The sequence below is a fragment of the Tursiops truncatus genome, chromosome 9 (genome assembly GCF_011762595.2).
Source record: "Tursiops truncatus isolate mTurTru1 chromosome 9, mTurTru1.mat.Y, whole genome shotgun sequence".
NCBI lineage: Eukaryota > Metazoa > Chordata > Mammalia > Artiodactyla > Delphinidae > Tursiops > Tursiops truncatus.
Genome location: NC_047042.1, coordinates 64,761,004 through 64,777,804, shown reverse-complemented (window position 1 = coordinate 64,777,804; position 16,801 = coordinate 64,761,004). Strand labels below are relative to the sequence as shown.

The following is a 16,801-nucleotide window of genomic DNA, read 5'->3' as shown; positions in this document are numbered from 1 at the left end:
TATACTCATAAGCTCATTTTTTTAGAATTCAAAAATAAAGACTGGGAGAGGATAATACACAAATACATGTGTTCGCAATGTCCCAGTTTGACCATTGCTAAGATTTTGACATATTTCCACAGAATTAGAAGGTAACGAATACACTTGAAATGCCCTTTGGCCTCCCCCACTCCCAGTTACATTTTCCTACCACCTCCCTAGATGGAACCACTCATAGGAACTTGATGGGCATTGGGTTTGGCAAATTTTATACTTTTAAATTCACTTGTATGAATCCATAGACTATGTGTAGTATTGTTGTGGATAATTTTTTAACCTTTTCTTGATAAAAGGAAACAAATTAAAAAAACACAAAATAAATGTAGAGCTTTATCAGTTATTGAAAGGTGAACACCCTTGTAAACATAGCACAGGTCAGGAAAGAACAGATAGGTAGCTGCTCCAAAAGTCCCATCCACATGCCCCAACCCATCATAAATTCCTCCTCCCCCCTAAAAAGACAACATCCTGAAGATTACTATAATCATTTCCTCGTATTGCTTTATAGCTTTATCACCCAACTGCGTATCTCCAGACACCATAGTCTTGCCCAGTTTTTAAATTTTTGATGTGTCTTTTAAGTCGATTTTAATCTACCAGTTTCCTTTCCATCCCTTCCTTTTCCTTGTAATTTAGCTGTGGAATCTGTCGTGTAGAGTTTCTGCATTTTGCTGATGGCATCCCTGTGGTATGATTGAATATGTTTCTCTGTGCTCTGTATTTCCTGAAAATTGGCAGCTAGATCCAGAGGCTTGATGAGACTCCAGTTTGATTTCTTTGGCAAGGCTATAAGTGATGGTGTTTTCTTTCAACAGGAGGCCATCATAAGTGGTTTTCTCTTTTCTATTTTTGTGATATTAGCAGCTGTTGATGCTCTATGACTAGGTCTATCAGGTCATTGGAGGTTGCAAAATGGTGCTATTCTAATCTATCAATTATATTTCCTTTAGTAGTTGAAATATATTAGAGACAGTTTCTCTCATCATCATCATAGCTTAGGGATGTTTTTCCCCACAGTTCCTAATGGTACTATTATTCATTCTAAGAAAGGCAGGATAAATGCTTGATTCTTTTGTTTTACTTGCCAGTTTTCGAATAACTCATTGCCTTTATAGTATCATCCCAAAGTAGTCACTTGGTTTTCTTTAAAGTATCATTATGAACTCATGAATTTATACACATTTGATGAGTTTCAGACTACTTCAACTATTATCCCTCTAAAGCTCAAATTCTCTCATCTTTGACCAGTAGGAACTTCAAGTTGGCTCCTGGGTCCTTTCGACATAAGTCTAAGTAGTCTTCGTAGCTTCCTCACGAACTAGTGTGACAAGTTGTTCCAGCCTGTCTTGTACATTTCCAACCCCAGGCTTGAAATCAGTCATTTCTTAGAAGCTCTGGTTTCTTTTAGTGGGAAATAGTATTAAGACCATGATCTGGGTGCATAGGAATGTCATTGCTACTCAGTTGGTCATTCTTTCTAGACTTCTTCTGTTGACAATGATAGAAAACATACATATATACATTTACATATATTATTTTAATATAAAATATATGAGTTCATTTTGACACTTCAAATTCAAATTCAGGACTGCAGGATTTTTTTTTTTCTTAGTTTCTTCTGTATCATATCTGTATCTTCTTTCCACACTCAAAGTCCTAACTCTCAAGGACCGGGGGATTGATAGAATTAAAATATCTCATAATTACTCATTTACCTATCATTCTTTACACATATGATAGCCTCATTTCTCCATTATTTGAGTATATGGCCATTACGTACAATATATACATTCCTTTTCATCTTCATTTAGTTTTAGTTCCATCAGCAACTGTAAGATTGATGTTCACCACCAGCCCTTATGCAGATGCCTCTCTAGTCGAGGTGCTGTCTAAAGTTCATTCCTCAGGAAGGACTCATGAGAATAATATTCCCTGAATTCTTGCACGTTGATAACAAGCTGGCTTGTCCTTTACATTAGAAAGTCAGTGTTTTTCCGGATATAAAAATCCTTGGCAGGGACTTCCCTGGCAGTCCAGTGGTTAAGGCTCCACACTTCCATTGCAGGAGGTTTGGGTTCAATCCCTGGTCGGGGAACTAGGATCCCACATGCCACAGAGTGTGGCCAAAAAAAAAAACCCAAAAAAACCTTGACACAGTTTCTTTCCCTAAGTGTCTTAAATATGTTATTTAAAAGCGTAATGATAATCTAATTTTCTTTTTCTTATAAGTCACTTTGCCTAGTTTAAAGGAATTTTCTTTTCTTCTATAAAATTTAGTCATCTAACTAGACTATGTCTTGGCGTCGGCTGTTGTATATTGACATTCTCAGGCATGCAGTGTGCTCTTATTCTCTCATTTTGAAACTAATATGTGGTTTCAAATACATTTTTTATAATTTCAGGAAAGTTTTTAGTATTTGGTCAGTTTCCTTGATTTGGTTTTCTTTGTCTGGGTTTCTAATAACCATATTTTAAATCTTCTTTGCCTGTATTCATGATTTTGCCTATCTCTTGAATGAATACTTTTTATCACTTCATTTATTTTTTATCTTGAAAGTTTTCCTCTTTTTCATATTCTATTTCTCTTAAAACGTCAGCTATTGTATTCCCTTCCTCTTGTGTTCATTCTAATTTAGATTTCATTACTTTTATAATCTTGTTTTCTTCCCTGAGTTCTTTTATTTCCATACCTGAGTTTTTCCAATTCTGATTTCTGTTGTTCTTTCATGTCTTATACCATTTTATTAATGCTTCTCACTCATTTTAAAATACTGTTATGTTTTAATCCTTTTTTTGGCATGATTTTCTGGCATGCTTTTGCTATCTGTAAGGATGTGATTCTGTTCCTTATTCTTTTTTTTTTTCTTATAATAACTTTGTATGGGAGTTGACCTAGATACATATCTGTTGCTCATTTTTATGTGAAATTAGTTTTCAAAAACTCTTAGAAAGAGCAGTGGCTCAGGGTAGCTTCTCCACATGCACAGAGCTCCTTCTTCCATTGTTTTTGTGTAGTGTTAAAAAGTTAGTAAAGAAACACATGGCTGCTTGCATTTTGAAATTTTCTGGTTCTGTCCCTCTGCACACTTTTACCTGGATTTTCTCTTTACTTTGCTTCTATCCAACTCAGTTTTGATTCCAAACCCACTAGTTTCCCCTCAGTGTGGACCCTGTCCTGGAAGGGAGGTCTGGTAGATCATTTTCTAGAATTTGTAAATGCCTGACCACTCAAACCCCTTAGTCTTTATAACCTTGAGTCCTTTGCACTCATCTGCTACTGCAGTGGGCAAACCCCCTCCCAGTTTCAGCTGATTTTAATATAAATCTGGGGATGTTCTTCATTGGCCCACCACACTTTGTCGTCAATACCTGTGGGCTATTTTGGAGATTCTGCTATTCATCCCTTTGCTTCCCTTTACTTTCTCCCACACTGATGTTGATAACCCTTAAGTCTGATGATTGTGAGTGTTTTATCGTTGCCTTAATTGTATTCTGGGGTTCGTGGAGATATCTAGTTTTGTTGTAAGTATCGTCCATGGGGTTTTGGTTTTCCTATCTAGAAGCTCTATTTTTTTTTTTTTTTTTGTAGAGATTCAGTGAAATTCCCAAACTCTGCTACCTCCACCATCATCTTTCCAGAATCCTCCCTTGTGGGGACTGTAGTTTTATATCAATGATTACTGTATATACAACTCTGCAACTTCTGCTTTTCACTCACCATTATGTTTTTGAGATCTATATGTGTCAAGACATATATAGACTCAGGTCAAGCCTCTTAATTACTCTATAGTCCTTCACCATATAAACGTCCCATATTTTATTTATCCATCCCCATCTTTATTGGACATTCAAAATCTATTATAAACCTTGCTTTATATTTTCACATCTCTGAATTAGAGAAAGAAGAATGGTATTACCATTTTACAAAAAGGAAGAAAAATTAAAATGTCCTAATCGTCATTAAGACGTGTTTTGATTTTTGTCATTTCTGTGTAATAGACCACACTGACAGATATCACCATTTTTACCTTGAGTTTGATTTTCTCTTTTTAAGCAAAGTTGTGTTGTTCAAAGATGAAAGGCTGAGTAAAAATCTTATTTCTCAGATGATCCTGTCCCAAAGTACCAGCAAAATACAAAACAACATGAACCAAGATTGCTGGTGTTCAAGGTTCCACCTTGGCTCCTTTTGACTCATAACAGAAAATTTTAGTCTGCTGAGGTAAAGTGAGAGGTTGAAAAGTCAGATGCTGGCAAAAGAGAGGCTAGCACTTTGCCAAGGGAAGGAAAGTTGGTATTTCAGTGGAGAGTTACCTTTTAATTGGAGGCATTTCAAAGGATGAATAAGGCTATTTGGAGTTATTTTCATTTTATTAATTAATATTCACCTCTAGATAGAAATAAAGTACCCAGTTCGGATTAAAGGCTCTTTCACCTGACAGACATAAGGGCAGGGTTGGCGTTACTGTTTCCATTTTGTGGATAGGAAAGGGTGCACAGAATGGTCACGTGAATAGGGTCACGTGAATAGGTCACGTATAGGGTGACAAAGATAGTCTGGCCCTTAGCTAAATATTTCTCCTTCTAGAAAACATAATAGGCCTGGTCCACAGTGGCTGCCTGCACCCAGTATTGCCTTCTGTCTGGTGAGAATGGGAGAGAGGGAAAGCCAAAATGTGCACAGCAACAAACAGTTATTATTTTAGAAATTATTTTTAAGTAGTACTGCTTTTATCTCCAAAGCTAAACAAGTATATAAAACGTAACCTTAGCAGAGAAACCATGCAAGCAACATTCTTGAGAATAATCACTCAGTAAATCATGCGGGCCTTTCTGATGCCTGGGAAGACAATTTTTTTGAATTGTGCAAAGTATTTCTGACCTTCAGTTTCACCCACTGCATTTGCCTCTGGCTCTCACTAGTAAACACCTTGGAAGAATCTCAGAATTGTTAATGGAAAAATGATTAATGGAATCATTCTCACCAGGGGTCAGTAGACTCATATGCCCTCAGATTCTTGCTAGAATTTCAGTTTCCTGGGTCACCTGTGCAGAAATCTTATCTCCGTGGAGTATGATAGCTAAAAACTCATGTCGTCTTAAAATGAGGAAGGCAACTCTCCTCACATTCTGTAGGTTCTGAAAATCTACATGCAGCCCAGAACACATAGCTACAAAACTCTCTCAGTGGTCAGTTCACCTCACTGTGCTGCAAACTTCTAATGAGTAGTTAGTGTATACCTGCCATACCTGAGGTAGATGAGGCATCAAATAACATGTCCTAAGTACGTTGAAATGCATACTACAAATAGTTTGGGCTTTTGGGGTAGAAGACTTTAATCTCTTACTGAACCACAGTGCTCTTGGGCAGCCTTACCTCTCTAAACCTCAAAGTTCCTTCCCATAGAATGAGGGTAAAAATAACCACCCCCTCAAAAGTTTCTTATGAGAAACGAAGTGATGATAAACATAAAAGTGACTTACAGCTTGGGATGTTCTAGATTTTATTTACACCCACATATGTGGATACACCTATCGTTCCTTTTTTAACCTTCCTTTGCCCTTGGGAATAGCCATACTTTTTTTTTCCCTATGCTGTTCCAAGTCCTTTTGATTCTGTAGAAATTAAATGCTCTTGTACCTTCCTGGTCACGGGCAAGGTTTAACTGTATACATTTTATATCAGATAGGTTACTAGCACTATGTTAGTGCCAGTCTTTTCTTCAGTTGTAGCAGTAACAGGTTACCATCTGATCATGGCTGACTGGGCCCTGTCTGGCTTTTTCTAGAGACTTTGCCTCTCTCTGCTCTGCACCCTTCTGTGTTGATCTAAAGTTTAGCTCTCAGAGGCCCATCTCTTGTCCCACATTAGCCATCTCTGCAGGAGCCTCTCATTCTTAACCATCACAGAATCTGTTTGAGAAAACTGGTTGTTCAGATGGCCCTGCACAGAGGGTGAGGAGAACATTGCTGCCACTCACTTCAACTTGAGCAAAATAATGTTCTATAAAAAATACACACACACACATGCAAATACCTCTTATTTTACCAGAAAAAAGAAAAATGTTCTCTGCCTTTCAGGCAGCACTGCAAGTATATCAAAGAACACCCTGGTGTCGATTTTTAAATTGCTCTGCTCTCGGCTAAACTAGTTTTACATTAACGATACTGGAAACTCATTTCCAAAGTACTTTGCAAGTTCACGTAATTTTGAATGTCAGTTACATAATCCTCCAAGCTTCCAAGACAGTGAAGGGAACTGAACTGAATCCTACTCCTACATTTTTCAGATGAGGAAACTGAAACCCAGAAGGGAAAGCAACCTGACCAAGGTCAGAAGCCAGCTAGCTGGTGCTGAAACCCTGGTGTCTGAGACTTGGGACATCAGAGCTTTTTTGACACCCCTAAGGAGGAACACCCAAGGGGTGCTGTTTTTATTTTATAACAGTTGCATTGATATTTAATTCACATGCCATACAATTCACTCATTTAAAGTGTATAATTCAGTGGTTTTTAGTATATTCACAGAGTTGTGCATCCATCGACACCATTAATTTTAGAGCATTTTCATTAAACTGAAAAGGACCTCCATGCCCCTTAGCCGTCACCTCCCAAACATCCATTCTCGCCAGCGCTAAGCGACCACTAATCGACTTTATGCCTCTGTGAATTTGCCTATTCTAGGCATTTCATGTAAATGGAATCGTAGAAATGCATTTCTTTCACTTAGCATAATGTATTTAAGTTCATCCATGTTGTAGCATGTATCAGAAAGTCATTACTCTTTATAGTTGAATAATATTTTGTTGTGTGTAGATAGCCCATTCTGTTCATCCACTCAGTAGTTAATGGCCATTTGGGTTGAGGTATTTCCACTTCTTTGCTATTTTATATAATTCCTCTATGAACATTCATGTATAAGTTTTTGTGTGGGTATATAAATATTGAATTCTTTTGGGCCTAGGAGTCGGCTTATTGGCTCACATAGCAACTTAATATTTAACCATTTGAGGAACTGTCAGACTGTTTACCAAAGTTGCTGTACCATTTTATACACCCACCAGCAGAATATGAGGATTCTGATTTCTCCACATCCTCAACAATACTTGTTATTATCCTTCATTTTATAAAAATAAAAGTAACCACCTCTTTTTTTAATATAAATTTATTTATTTTATTTATTTATTTTTGGCTGCGTTGGGTCTTCATTGCTGCACATGAGTTTTCTCTACTTGTGGTGAGCGGGGGCTACTCTTCGTTGTTGTGCGCGGGCTTCTCATTGCAGTGGCTTCTCTTGTTGCAGAGCACGGGCTCTAGGCACGCGGGCTTCAGGAGTTGTGGCACACGGGCTCAGTAGTTGTGGCTCACGGGCTTAGTTGCTCCACGGCATGTGGGATCTTCCCAGACCAGAGCTTGAACCCGTGTCCCCTGCATTGGCAGGTGGATTCTCAACCATTGCGCCCCCAGGGAAACCCTTATCTGTCATTTGTATTCTCACATATCATCGTGGGTATCAAGTGGTATCTCACTGTGGTTTTTATTTACATTTCCTTTAACAGCTGATGTGTTTCATGTGCTTATTGGCTATTTGTATAACTTCTTTGGAGAATATCTATTCAGATGATTTTTGAAAACGTTTGGTACAATTCACCAGTGAAGCTATCTGGTCCTGGACTTTTCTTTATGGGACATTTTTGATTACTAATTTAATCTCTTGTTGTATGTCTATTAAGATTGTATATTTATTCTTGAGTCAGTTTTGGTAGTTTGCCTTTCATTTGCTGCCATGCAGATGTCATAGTATTTCCTTATCGTTCTTTTTATTTCTGTAAGGTCAATAGTAATGTAAGATTAGTTTTAAGTTCCTACTTCAAAAGCATAATGTGTTTGAAGTCTCATGCTTTATTGCAAAAAAAAGTCCCATGAAACTATCTATTTTAATATAAAAGTAATATTTACATTATTTACCATTGAGTAAAATTGAAGTACCAGAGAGTTTTCCCATATTTATCCTGAATAGTGCCTATTCTCCAAGCAACTGGTAGCCCAGTTTGAGGTAAATATGACAAGAAAAATTTTTCTCAGGGAGGGTCTCCCATCTGTCCCCAGGACAGTCCATCCGTCCTAACCATGCAAAAGCCCTCCATAGAATTACCAGGGTTCCATAGTCGGCTGACAAACTGGAGAAACAGGACCAGAGATTTAACAGGTTTCCTTGTCCAAACAGACCAATCCTTAAAGCCTTCCTGTATTTTCATAACAGGGGAAGCAGGAGAAGGAGGTTCTCTAGGCCATGGGTTTGCATGTGTGTGTGTGTGTGTGTGTGTGTGTGTGTGTGTGTGTGTGTTCTCTGGTGTAGATGGCAGTGCAGACACCTGTGACAGTTAGTATCCTTTTATGTCTGGAATACCAACAGCAACAATTAAATAGCCAAAGTAAAGTCTTTTTTCCCCAAATGAACATCAGAGAAGAATATTTTTAACAAAGCAATAGTTCAGATTATTTACTTTAAAGCAAGTCCTGTTTCTGTCATCATCAACAAATGAGATCCTTTCCAACCTTCAGACATTCCCTGCTGTACAAAAGAAAATGAGACTCCAGAATTTAACTATTTTTATCAAAAATTAGTGGTCTTTAACATCTACAGTAAACAAAGTGCCGTTTACATAAACCTGAGATGGAAATGATATTTTCATGCGTATATTAACTGTAACATTCCTCCCAAACCTTTACAATTAATCGCTTGAATTAATAATAAATTAAGCACTTAGCTTCAGTTCCTAGTAAAGATCATTATTAACTCGTGTGTTAAATTCATCATAATGAAAAGTAATTTATTTCCCCTGATTTTTCTTAGAAAAACTGTTCTTGAAGACCACCTGCTATTTAGCGGTAGGCATATTTGGACCAGACATCATAAAACTGTGAGTATGCCAGCACATTAATCTGATTTGGTTGCTGGGACATGATGGGGGGGAAGCAGGAAAACTGGGAGGTAGCTGGCTCCATTTCCAGTTGGATGTACTTTTTGTAAAAGGGCGTAATATCTCTCCAGTTCTTGTTAATAGTGGAAAATTCAAACCTGACTCAGATCCTTTGTGATCCTAGGCAAAGGCTCCCTTTGAATTACAGTGTGGCAACCTGGCTCAGTTTCTCTCCAAGAGGATTTCAGAAGGAATTTCACCAATAATGCCAACAAGTGACAAGATCCTAGTGGCGGGACATGGGAATTTGACCCTTTCTCCCGAGCTTGCCCTACACTCCCTCCTGGGTTCTCGGGCCACGTGCTTCTCAGGTTCTTTCCTTCTCTCCTCCCACCTGCTGGTTTCCAGGCCTTCTCTCCAGCCCCACCCCTCAAGGTCCTGTATGTGCGCCATTATCATTACCTGTCTGCTTCCTTTCTTTCTTTTCTCTATTTTGAGCTCAGAGCACTGGATCAGATAAATCATATTCCTGTTCATGGTGCTTTCTCATCAAGGATTCATACATGGCTTTCTTGTATTTCTTCTTTAGTTATTTACCTAGTTACTTTGAATACTGTAATTAGCTTCCAAATTACCACCCAAGGCAAATTCTAGGTCCTTGACAATAACTTACCCTGATCACACGGTCCTTCTCTTCACTCTCAAGCTTTTCTCCACCTGAGTAATAAATCCGATGTTTATCTTTCTCTTGTTTCCTTTTTCTATAGTCTTTATATATATGTATATTTTTATTAATATGATAAATTATAATCATAAAAATAATATATGCTAATACAATAAATAATTATTAATATATTTATTTTATATATTCCTTTAAAGCATATTTTAAAATTCTGGTTATTTCTTTACTTTATGAAGAGGGTATCACATTGTTCATAATCTTTGGGGACTTACCACTTAAATTTGTATGTCTAAGATTCATCCATAGATTTGTGTCACTGCTGTAGTTCATGCACTCTGACTGCACACAATATTCCATTGTGTCTCTACAAGAGTCTATTTCTTCACTCTCCCATTGACGGGTGTTTGGGTTGTTTTCTGGTTTTGCACTGTCCACATGTGGCACTTGTGAACAGTGCTACTGTGAACATGGTTCCTATTTTATATGCCTCATATTAGCCTCAGAGCAGAGTGGCTCAGAGAAGCTAACCCCACAGAAGGGTAGCCTGCAGTTACAGAATTCTAAAGACAAAAGGAACTTAAAATGATACAGACCCGAGGGATGATCAGTGTTCCATCGTGCTGTGCACCTGCCTCTGTTTATATTGCCCTCCCTTTACTGTGGTCAGTGATTTTTCCCGGGCGCTGGACCGGGAGTTTTTGGAAGGCAGGGACCCCTTCTTCTTAGCTCGTATCTCTATTACTGCCACTGCCTCCTAATAGGACCCCAGCCCTGCAGGATTGCCCATTGCCTTGCAGGTCCATAATTCACATCCTAGCTGGCTAGAGAGCTTTTTAATGCAAAACTAATTATGGCAATCTCCAACATAAAATTTTCACACCCTCTGCAGGATTCCTTAGCCCCCTACACAAAGCTCTTTATGAACTGACTGCTGAGGACATTTTCAGACTCATCCCTGGCTGCTCCACAGCACACCATGCTCCAAACCACTTGTAATTCTCCCCACACATCAGAAGGTTTTTGCCTCAGGACCTTTGCATGAGCTGTTCACTCAGCTTGGCACATCCAAAATCTGTACCCCAAAAATATCTTACTTCTTTGGACCTCAGCTCCAGGGTCATTTCCTCTGGAAGCTTTCCTGACCCTCCCTAGGCTAAGATAGATACCCCCAACACACACACACAGACACACACACTCTTCCTATCCTGTGCAAACCCCTAGCACTTGCAAACAGCACTTATCATGTCTGTTTGTACTTTAATTCTCCATTTACTTTTTTGAGTTGATAACTAGATTGAAAGACTTCTGAGAACTAAGACTACACTTATTCATCTTAAGCAAAATACTGAATATGTGGAAGGAAGGAAGGAAGGAAGGAAGGAAGGAAGGAAGGGAGGGAGGGAGGGAGAGAGGAAGGGGAAGGAGGGGGCTTTGTATCTCCAGGGCTTGGTGCAATACTTGAGCATAGAAAGCCTTTAGTAAACATTTGTTAAATTGATTAATTCTTTATAAAAATAAAATTATCACTACAGATGAACTAAAGAAAAGAAAACAATTTAGCCTATTCAATGAATCTGTTTACACACCTAGTCTGAGCCAGGTGCTCTGGGGGAAACATCAGCTTGGCCAGAGAGGTTTTCCTGGGCCTAGATCAGGGAACCAGAGAAGTAAGTGGAAAACAGTCACAGAAAAAATGGGTCTGGCAAGCCACTGAAAGAGGCTGAATAGGTGGTGGGGAGGGGAAGAAAGTTTTTCCTTTGAGAGTCGTAAGTGACTAATTCTCATTAGTATGGGGGAGGCCACTTTGAAGAAAGATAGATATAATAAATGATCCCCCTTTGTGGTTCTGTCCACTATTAGTTTTGTTTGTGTGTAATTTTCCAGGACCCATATTAGTTGTTTGCTGATAGCAATTTCTCTTCCTATGGTGGCCTCTTCTTACAGCTTATTTTAATCAATCACATGCAGTTCTGGGCTGATGTAGACCCTGAACATGACAACCTTACGATTTAGTTTTACCTGAATTTCAGGCTTCCAATACTAAATGTTTCCTAACCCAGAGGGCATCCCTCCTCATTATTTCATAGGTCAATTCTCAATGATTCATGGACTAATTATTCAGCAGTTACATTTCCTACCCACAGGCGAACCACAGGATGTTGTTAGGAAGTGGGACACCTGAGTACTCGGGCATTCATTAGCCCAAGAACCTGGGTCTGGCAGGGCGGGGCTACTTCCGGGAGCAACCAAGCCTAGCCAGTGACCACGTGCTCGGTCTTCCTTGTCTAGACTTCTGTTGTGCCAGAGGTTGCCATAGCAAAGCTGATGCTGGTCTTCTGTTCATCTCACCTTGCTTCATGGTATCTATTTATGCTCTCAATCATAAAATCTTATATTTCAAACTTAGGGAATATAAGATTTCAGAAATCAGGAGAGGCCTAAACTACTAACATGTTTAGAAGAAAAATGCAAAACAGGGTTTAAAACAATTTTGGTACAACTTAAAGGTAACTAACGTATATTTAAATAGCAAAAATATAAAGTACAATAATACAACTGAGCCATTGACAAGGTAATGACAAGATTTATAGAAATGATTAAATTCCTAGTACACTCCAAAGTGTGTGGTCCAGAAGTGAGATAAAAGTGTTAAGTCGTATGAGGAAGATCTTCTTTCAATGCTGTGAGTGTATCTCTGTGGTTATATATTAATGTATAAATTCTCCTTTGAAAGTGATGTCAAAGGTCTAAATCTGAGAGCTTCCTTGTGTGAAAGGCTCTGTCCTTGCTCCCTGCCATAAGCTATCACTCTACCTGTCTGTTCAAACTTAACCCTGACCATGCTTCTTTCTTTTGATTTATGATGATGACAGTCATCAGCATTGACTTCCTTCTACCATGATCCTAATTAAACTTGTTAGTTAGCTCTGCCGAACGTGTTGAAGCTTCCTCCCCACGTGACTCACTCCTGTACAACTCTGTTACCTGTGAAGGTAGTAAAGGATGTCAATTGAAATGTGACCATTTTGGTCTTATTTGCAGCTCCGGGAAAAAGAAGGCAATGTTGGATGGGAATAGTTATTAAGGGTTTGGAGATTTCCTAAGGATTTCACAAATTATGTATAGCCTAAGCCTTCTGTCCCAAGGTTGGTTAAGAGCGCACATGCTACTTTGCCACTTCTTTGCATCTTGCACATTTCATGGTCTTACACTTGTCTGGATGTCTGAGGCTCAGCACTTTCTATTCTTGTGCAAAGGGGTGCTTCTCAATTCCAGTCTTTTGATGATAAAGCTCTGATCTTAGAGGATTGGGGAGGGAAACCACATACCCACTTCCCCTCTTCTATTTTTCAGTTCAGAGAACCCAAGTCTCACTCGCTGAATGAGGTCCTCACTCCCATATTCAAGTTCACTTACTTGAAATTTTGCTCTGTTTGCAGGGGAAAGAGAATAGATCTTGGACACCATATGATGAGTTAGCTCTGGTGGTTCTGAATTGCCACAGATGGGATATTGGCCTTAGGTTGAAAAAAAAAAAAAAAAGATTAAGCAGAGCCCTATTTATTACCCTCCTGAGTCCACAAAATACCAGATCTCCCCAAAGACAGCAGTCATCAATTAAATAAATGAACCATTAAGTTGAGAACAGATGTGTGAAACCAGCCACCCTCTCCTGATTTACTGACCCTTGGTAGGCATTACTTTGGTAATGGACCTTGTGTGTCACAAACTGCTTGTTCCACAGCTTAGTCACCTTTACGTTACCTTCCCCTCCACCTCCTATGAAGGAACCCTGGGGCCGAGCAGATGACTCTCATGATGAGCTCGTTTTCCTGTCTTAACTCAGATGCTCACAAGAAGCTGAAAAGCCATCTAGCCAGTCACATTGTTAGTCTCATTCAGCTGGAATGAGATTTGAAAGCCATGATCCCAGCCTATGTTTTCACATACTAGTGACCATCAAAATATTTTCCCTTTTTTTAATTGAAGTATAGTTGACTTACAATATTGTCTTAGTTTCAGGGGTACAGAAAAGTGATTTGGTTATACATATATTCTTTTTCATTATTTTCCATTATAGTTTATTACAAGATATTGAACATAGTTCCCTATGCTACACAGTAAAACCTTGTTGTTTATCTGTTTTATATATGGTAGTGTGTATCTGTTAATCCCATATTCCTAATTTATCCCTCCCCCTTCCCCTTTGGTAACCATACGTTTCTTTTCTATGTCTGTGAGTCTGTTTCTGTTTTGTATATAAGTCCATTTGTACTATTTTTTAGATTCCACATATAAGTGGTATCATATAACATTTGTCTTTCTCTCTCTGACTTGCTTCACTTAGTATGATAATCTCTGGGTCCATCCACGTTGCAGCAAATGGCATTATTTCATTTTTTTATGGCATTGTTTAATTCTTTTTTATTCCATTGTGTGTGTGTGTGTGTGTGTGTGTGTATAGACACACACACACACACATATCACATCTTCTTCATCCATTCACCTGTTGATAGACACTTAGGTTGCTTCCATATCTTGACTATTCTAAATAGTGCAGCTATGAACATTGGAGTGCATGTGTCTTTTCAAATTAGAGTTTTCATCTTTTCCTGATAGATGCCCAGGAATGGGATTCCTGGATCACATCAAAATATTTAAAGATCTCTGAGATGGACTCTCTTTCTCCGATAGGCTTTTCATTAATATTGGGGCAGTTCTTTCTGCAAGAAGGTTCATGATATAAATTAAGACTCAAGGCCCCTCCTCGCATTTTTTGCTTGGCAGTCCAAAGTTAAGATTATTAGAGCTTTTAAAGATGTTTCGATGTTCAGCAACTATTAAAAGTGCTACTTATGCACACTAAGTGAAACCAGGATGCGTTTCTGTTTTATTTTGTTTTGTTTGCACCTTGCTTTTGTTTTATGTCTCTAAATCTAGTTTTTTATTCTGCATGTCCAGGTATAAAACTCCCTTGGAGGAGTGGACAACCCAATGGAGGGTCGCTGGAATGGTTATTGGAGGAATAAAGCAGAAATAGGAGTGAAGCCAGGGAGCAGATCCAATGACTTACATCCAGGCCCTGGTCACAGGGCCATTGCCAGGCTCACCAATGCTTCTCAAGGGCTGGCCCATGCGTGGGCTGTGACTGCCTTCAGTCAAAAAAAACAAAAAGACAGAAACAACTTAGCTTTGCTTGTGAAGTAGAAGGAAGAGGAAGAGGAGAAGGGTCAGGGAGAGAAGAATGGTGGTAGTGATTGTAGTAGCTGTAGAGATAGTCACTGTAATAGTTGGAGGGGGAGCGTGTTAGAGTAGATTTATTACAAGGGCACCTAAAGCGTTAGAGTAGATTTATTACAAGGGCACCTAAAGCATGTCATGGAACTTAAAGACAGGAAAATATCCAGGCTTCAGACAGAGCTGGAAACAGGACTGGGAAGTCACCAGGAACAGAGTCTCTTCCTCACTGCACACGTTGGGTTCTGCCGCCTGAACCCCATCCTACAGACTAGCTTTCCAAATGCTCTGTCCTCGTGGCAGGAAATGACATTACAGTCCCCAGTCACTATAGCTCCTGCTATTCTTGGAACAGCCCAGAATGAAGTCAGACTTTTTAATACCAATTCCAAATTTCCCTGAGAGAGAATCTGATTGGTCCTACTTGAATTGCAGTCTAATGAGGACCAATCAACTGGTGGGAGATATGAAGTATATACACAGTTGCCAGGAACCCACCCCTACAAGTGAAGGGGGACAGTTAAGTGATCTTGTGAGTTGAGAAGAAACCCCTCAAAATAGCTTCTAGAATCTATAACTGTCCTTCCAAGATTAGTCTCTAGATATTACCAACGTATGTTTCTGGAGTCTTTGTTTTTGTTGTTTTGATTTGAGTTTGAGTCAGTAGTTTACTTGGAAAAGTTACTAAAGGTCCACACATGATTTGTTCCTTCATTTGAAGCAGCACATTATACTCATTCTTCTTGGTTTAAGAGTGTTGGGGGTGGCATGTAGAAAATGAATATGGAAGGTTTGTTTTAACCCCTTCAAACCCAGACATAAACCAAAATGTTTGAAGAGCACTATCCTTACACCATACTCAGGGGAAAAAGTCAAAGATAAATATATTTACTTGAAAAGGAAAAGAGGTGATTTGGATTACATCTAAGAAGATAATTTTAGGTGTTTAAGGCTATATCAAAGATTTTTTGCTATAAGGCTCAGTAAACATTAAAATGTTGTTCTGGGACTTCCCTGGTGGTGCAGTGGTTGAGAGTCTGCCTGCCAATGCGGGGGACACGGTTCGAGCCCTGGTCTGGGAGGGTCCCGCATGCCTCTGGGCAACTGAGCCCGTGTGCCACAACTACTGAGCCTGAGCTCTAGAGCCCATGAGCCACAACTGCTGAGCCCACGTGCCACAACTACTGAAGCCCATGCACCTAGAGCTCGTGCTCCACAACAAGAGAAGCCACAGCAATGAGAAGCCCACGCACCACAACGAAGAGTAGCCCCCAATCGTCTCAACTAGAGAAAGCCCGCGCAGCAGCAAAGAGCCAACACAGCCAAAAATAAATTAATTAAATAAATAAATTTAAAAAAAATAATGTTGTTCCCATGAAATTACACCTCTGTCCATTTTTCCTTTCTCAATTTTATTTGCGGCTCCTCCTGAAAAGCGTCACAGTGCCCGTGTGAGAGGCCGGCTCACAGCTCAGTGCTGTGAGTCGTCTCTCCCCACCCCCAGGACCTTATTCTAAAAGTAGGAGAAAGCAAGTGGCAGGAAATCGTTATGATCCAGCAGCTGCATGGAACTGGACTCAAAGGCCATACTAGAATTCATTCTGGGAGTTGACCTTCTTTTGAAATAGCTTTTGTTTCCTAATGCCTGAGAGCTTTTAAATATCCTTTGTTTTGCCCTATTTCCCTCCAGGCTCAGAGCGGATGTAAATGCTGATGTGGTGTGTCACACCCTGGAGTTTTGTAAACAGGACCCTGGCCAACCCTTGTGTCACCTCTATCCCCTTCCCAAGGTGAGTGCTTTTTCATTCTGAATGCCAGATTATGGTGATATGCAAGCCCTTTGGAAATCTGGTAAAGGGAGGTTCAGCTTCACTGGCTCAGTGGTCTGGGGACAGGGACTGGAAAAATGACATTTTCC

General features: G+C 39.4%; 1 protein-coding gene across 5 annotated transcripts in view; it reads left to right on the top strand.

Moving 5' to 3' along the window:
* AOAH (acyloxyacyl hydrolase) overlaps positions 1–16,801 on the top strand; it is a 170,637-nt gene that overhangs the window by 12,178 nt on the left and 141,658 nt on the right. For all 5 annotated transcript variants that reach the window (XM_019925453.3, XM_019925442.3, XM_019925444.3 and 2 more), the window contains exons 4-5: positions 8,897–8,963; positions 16,574–16,673. In XM_019925453.3, the coding sequence (XP_019781012.2) occupies positions 8,897–8,963; positions 16,574–16,673 (167 nt within the window). The remainder of the gene's footprint in view (positions 1–8,896; positions 8,964–16,573; positions 16,674–16,801) is intronic.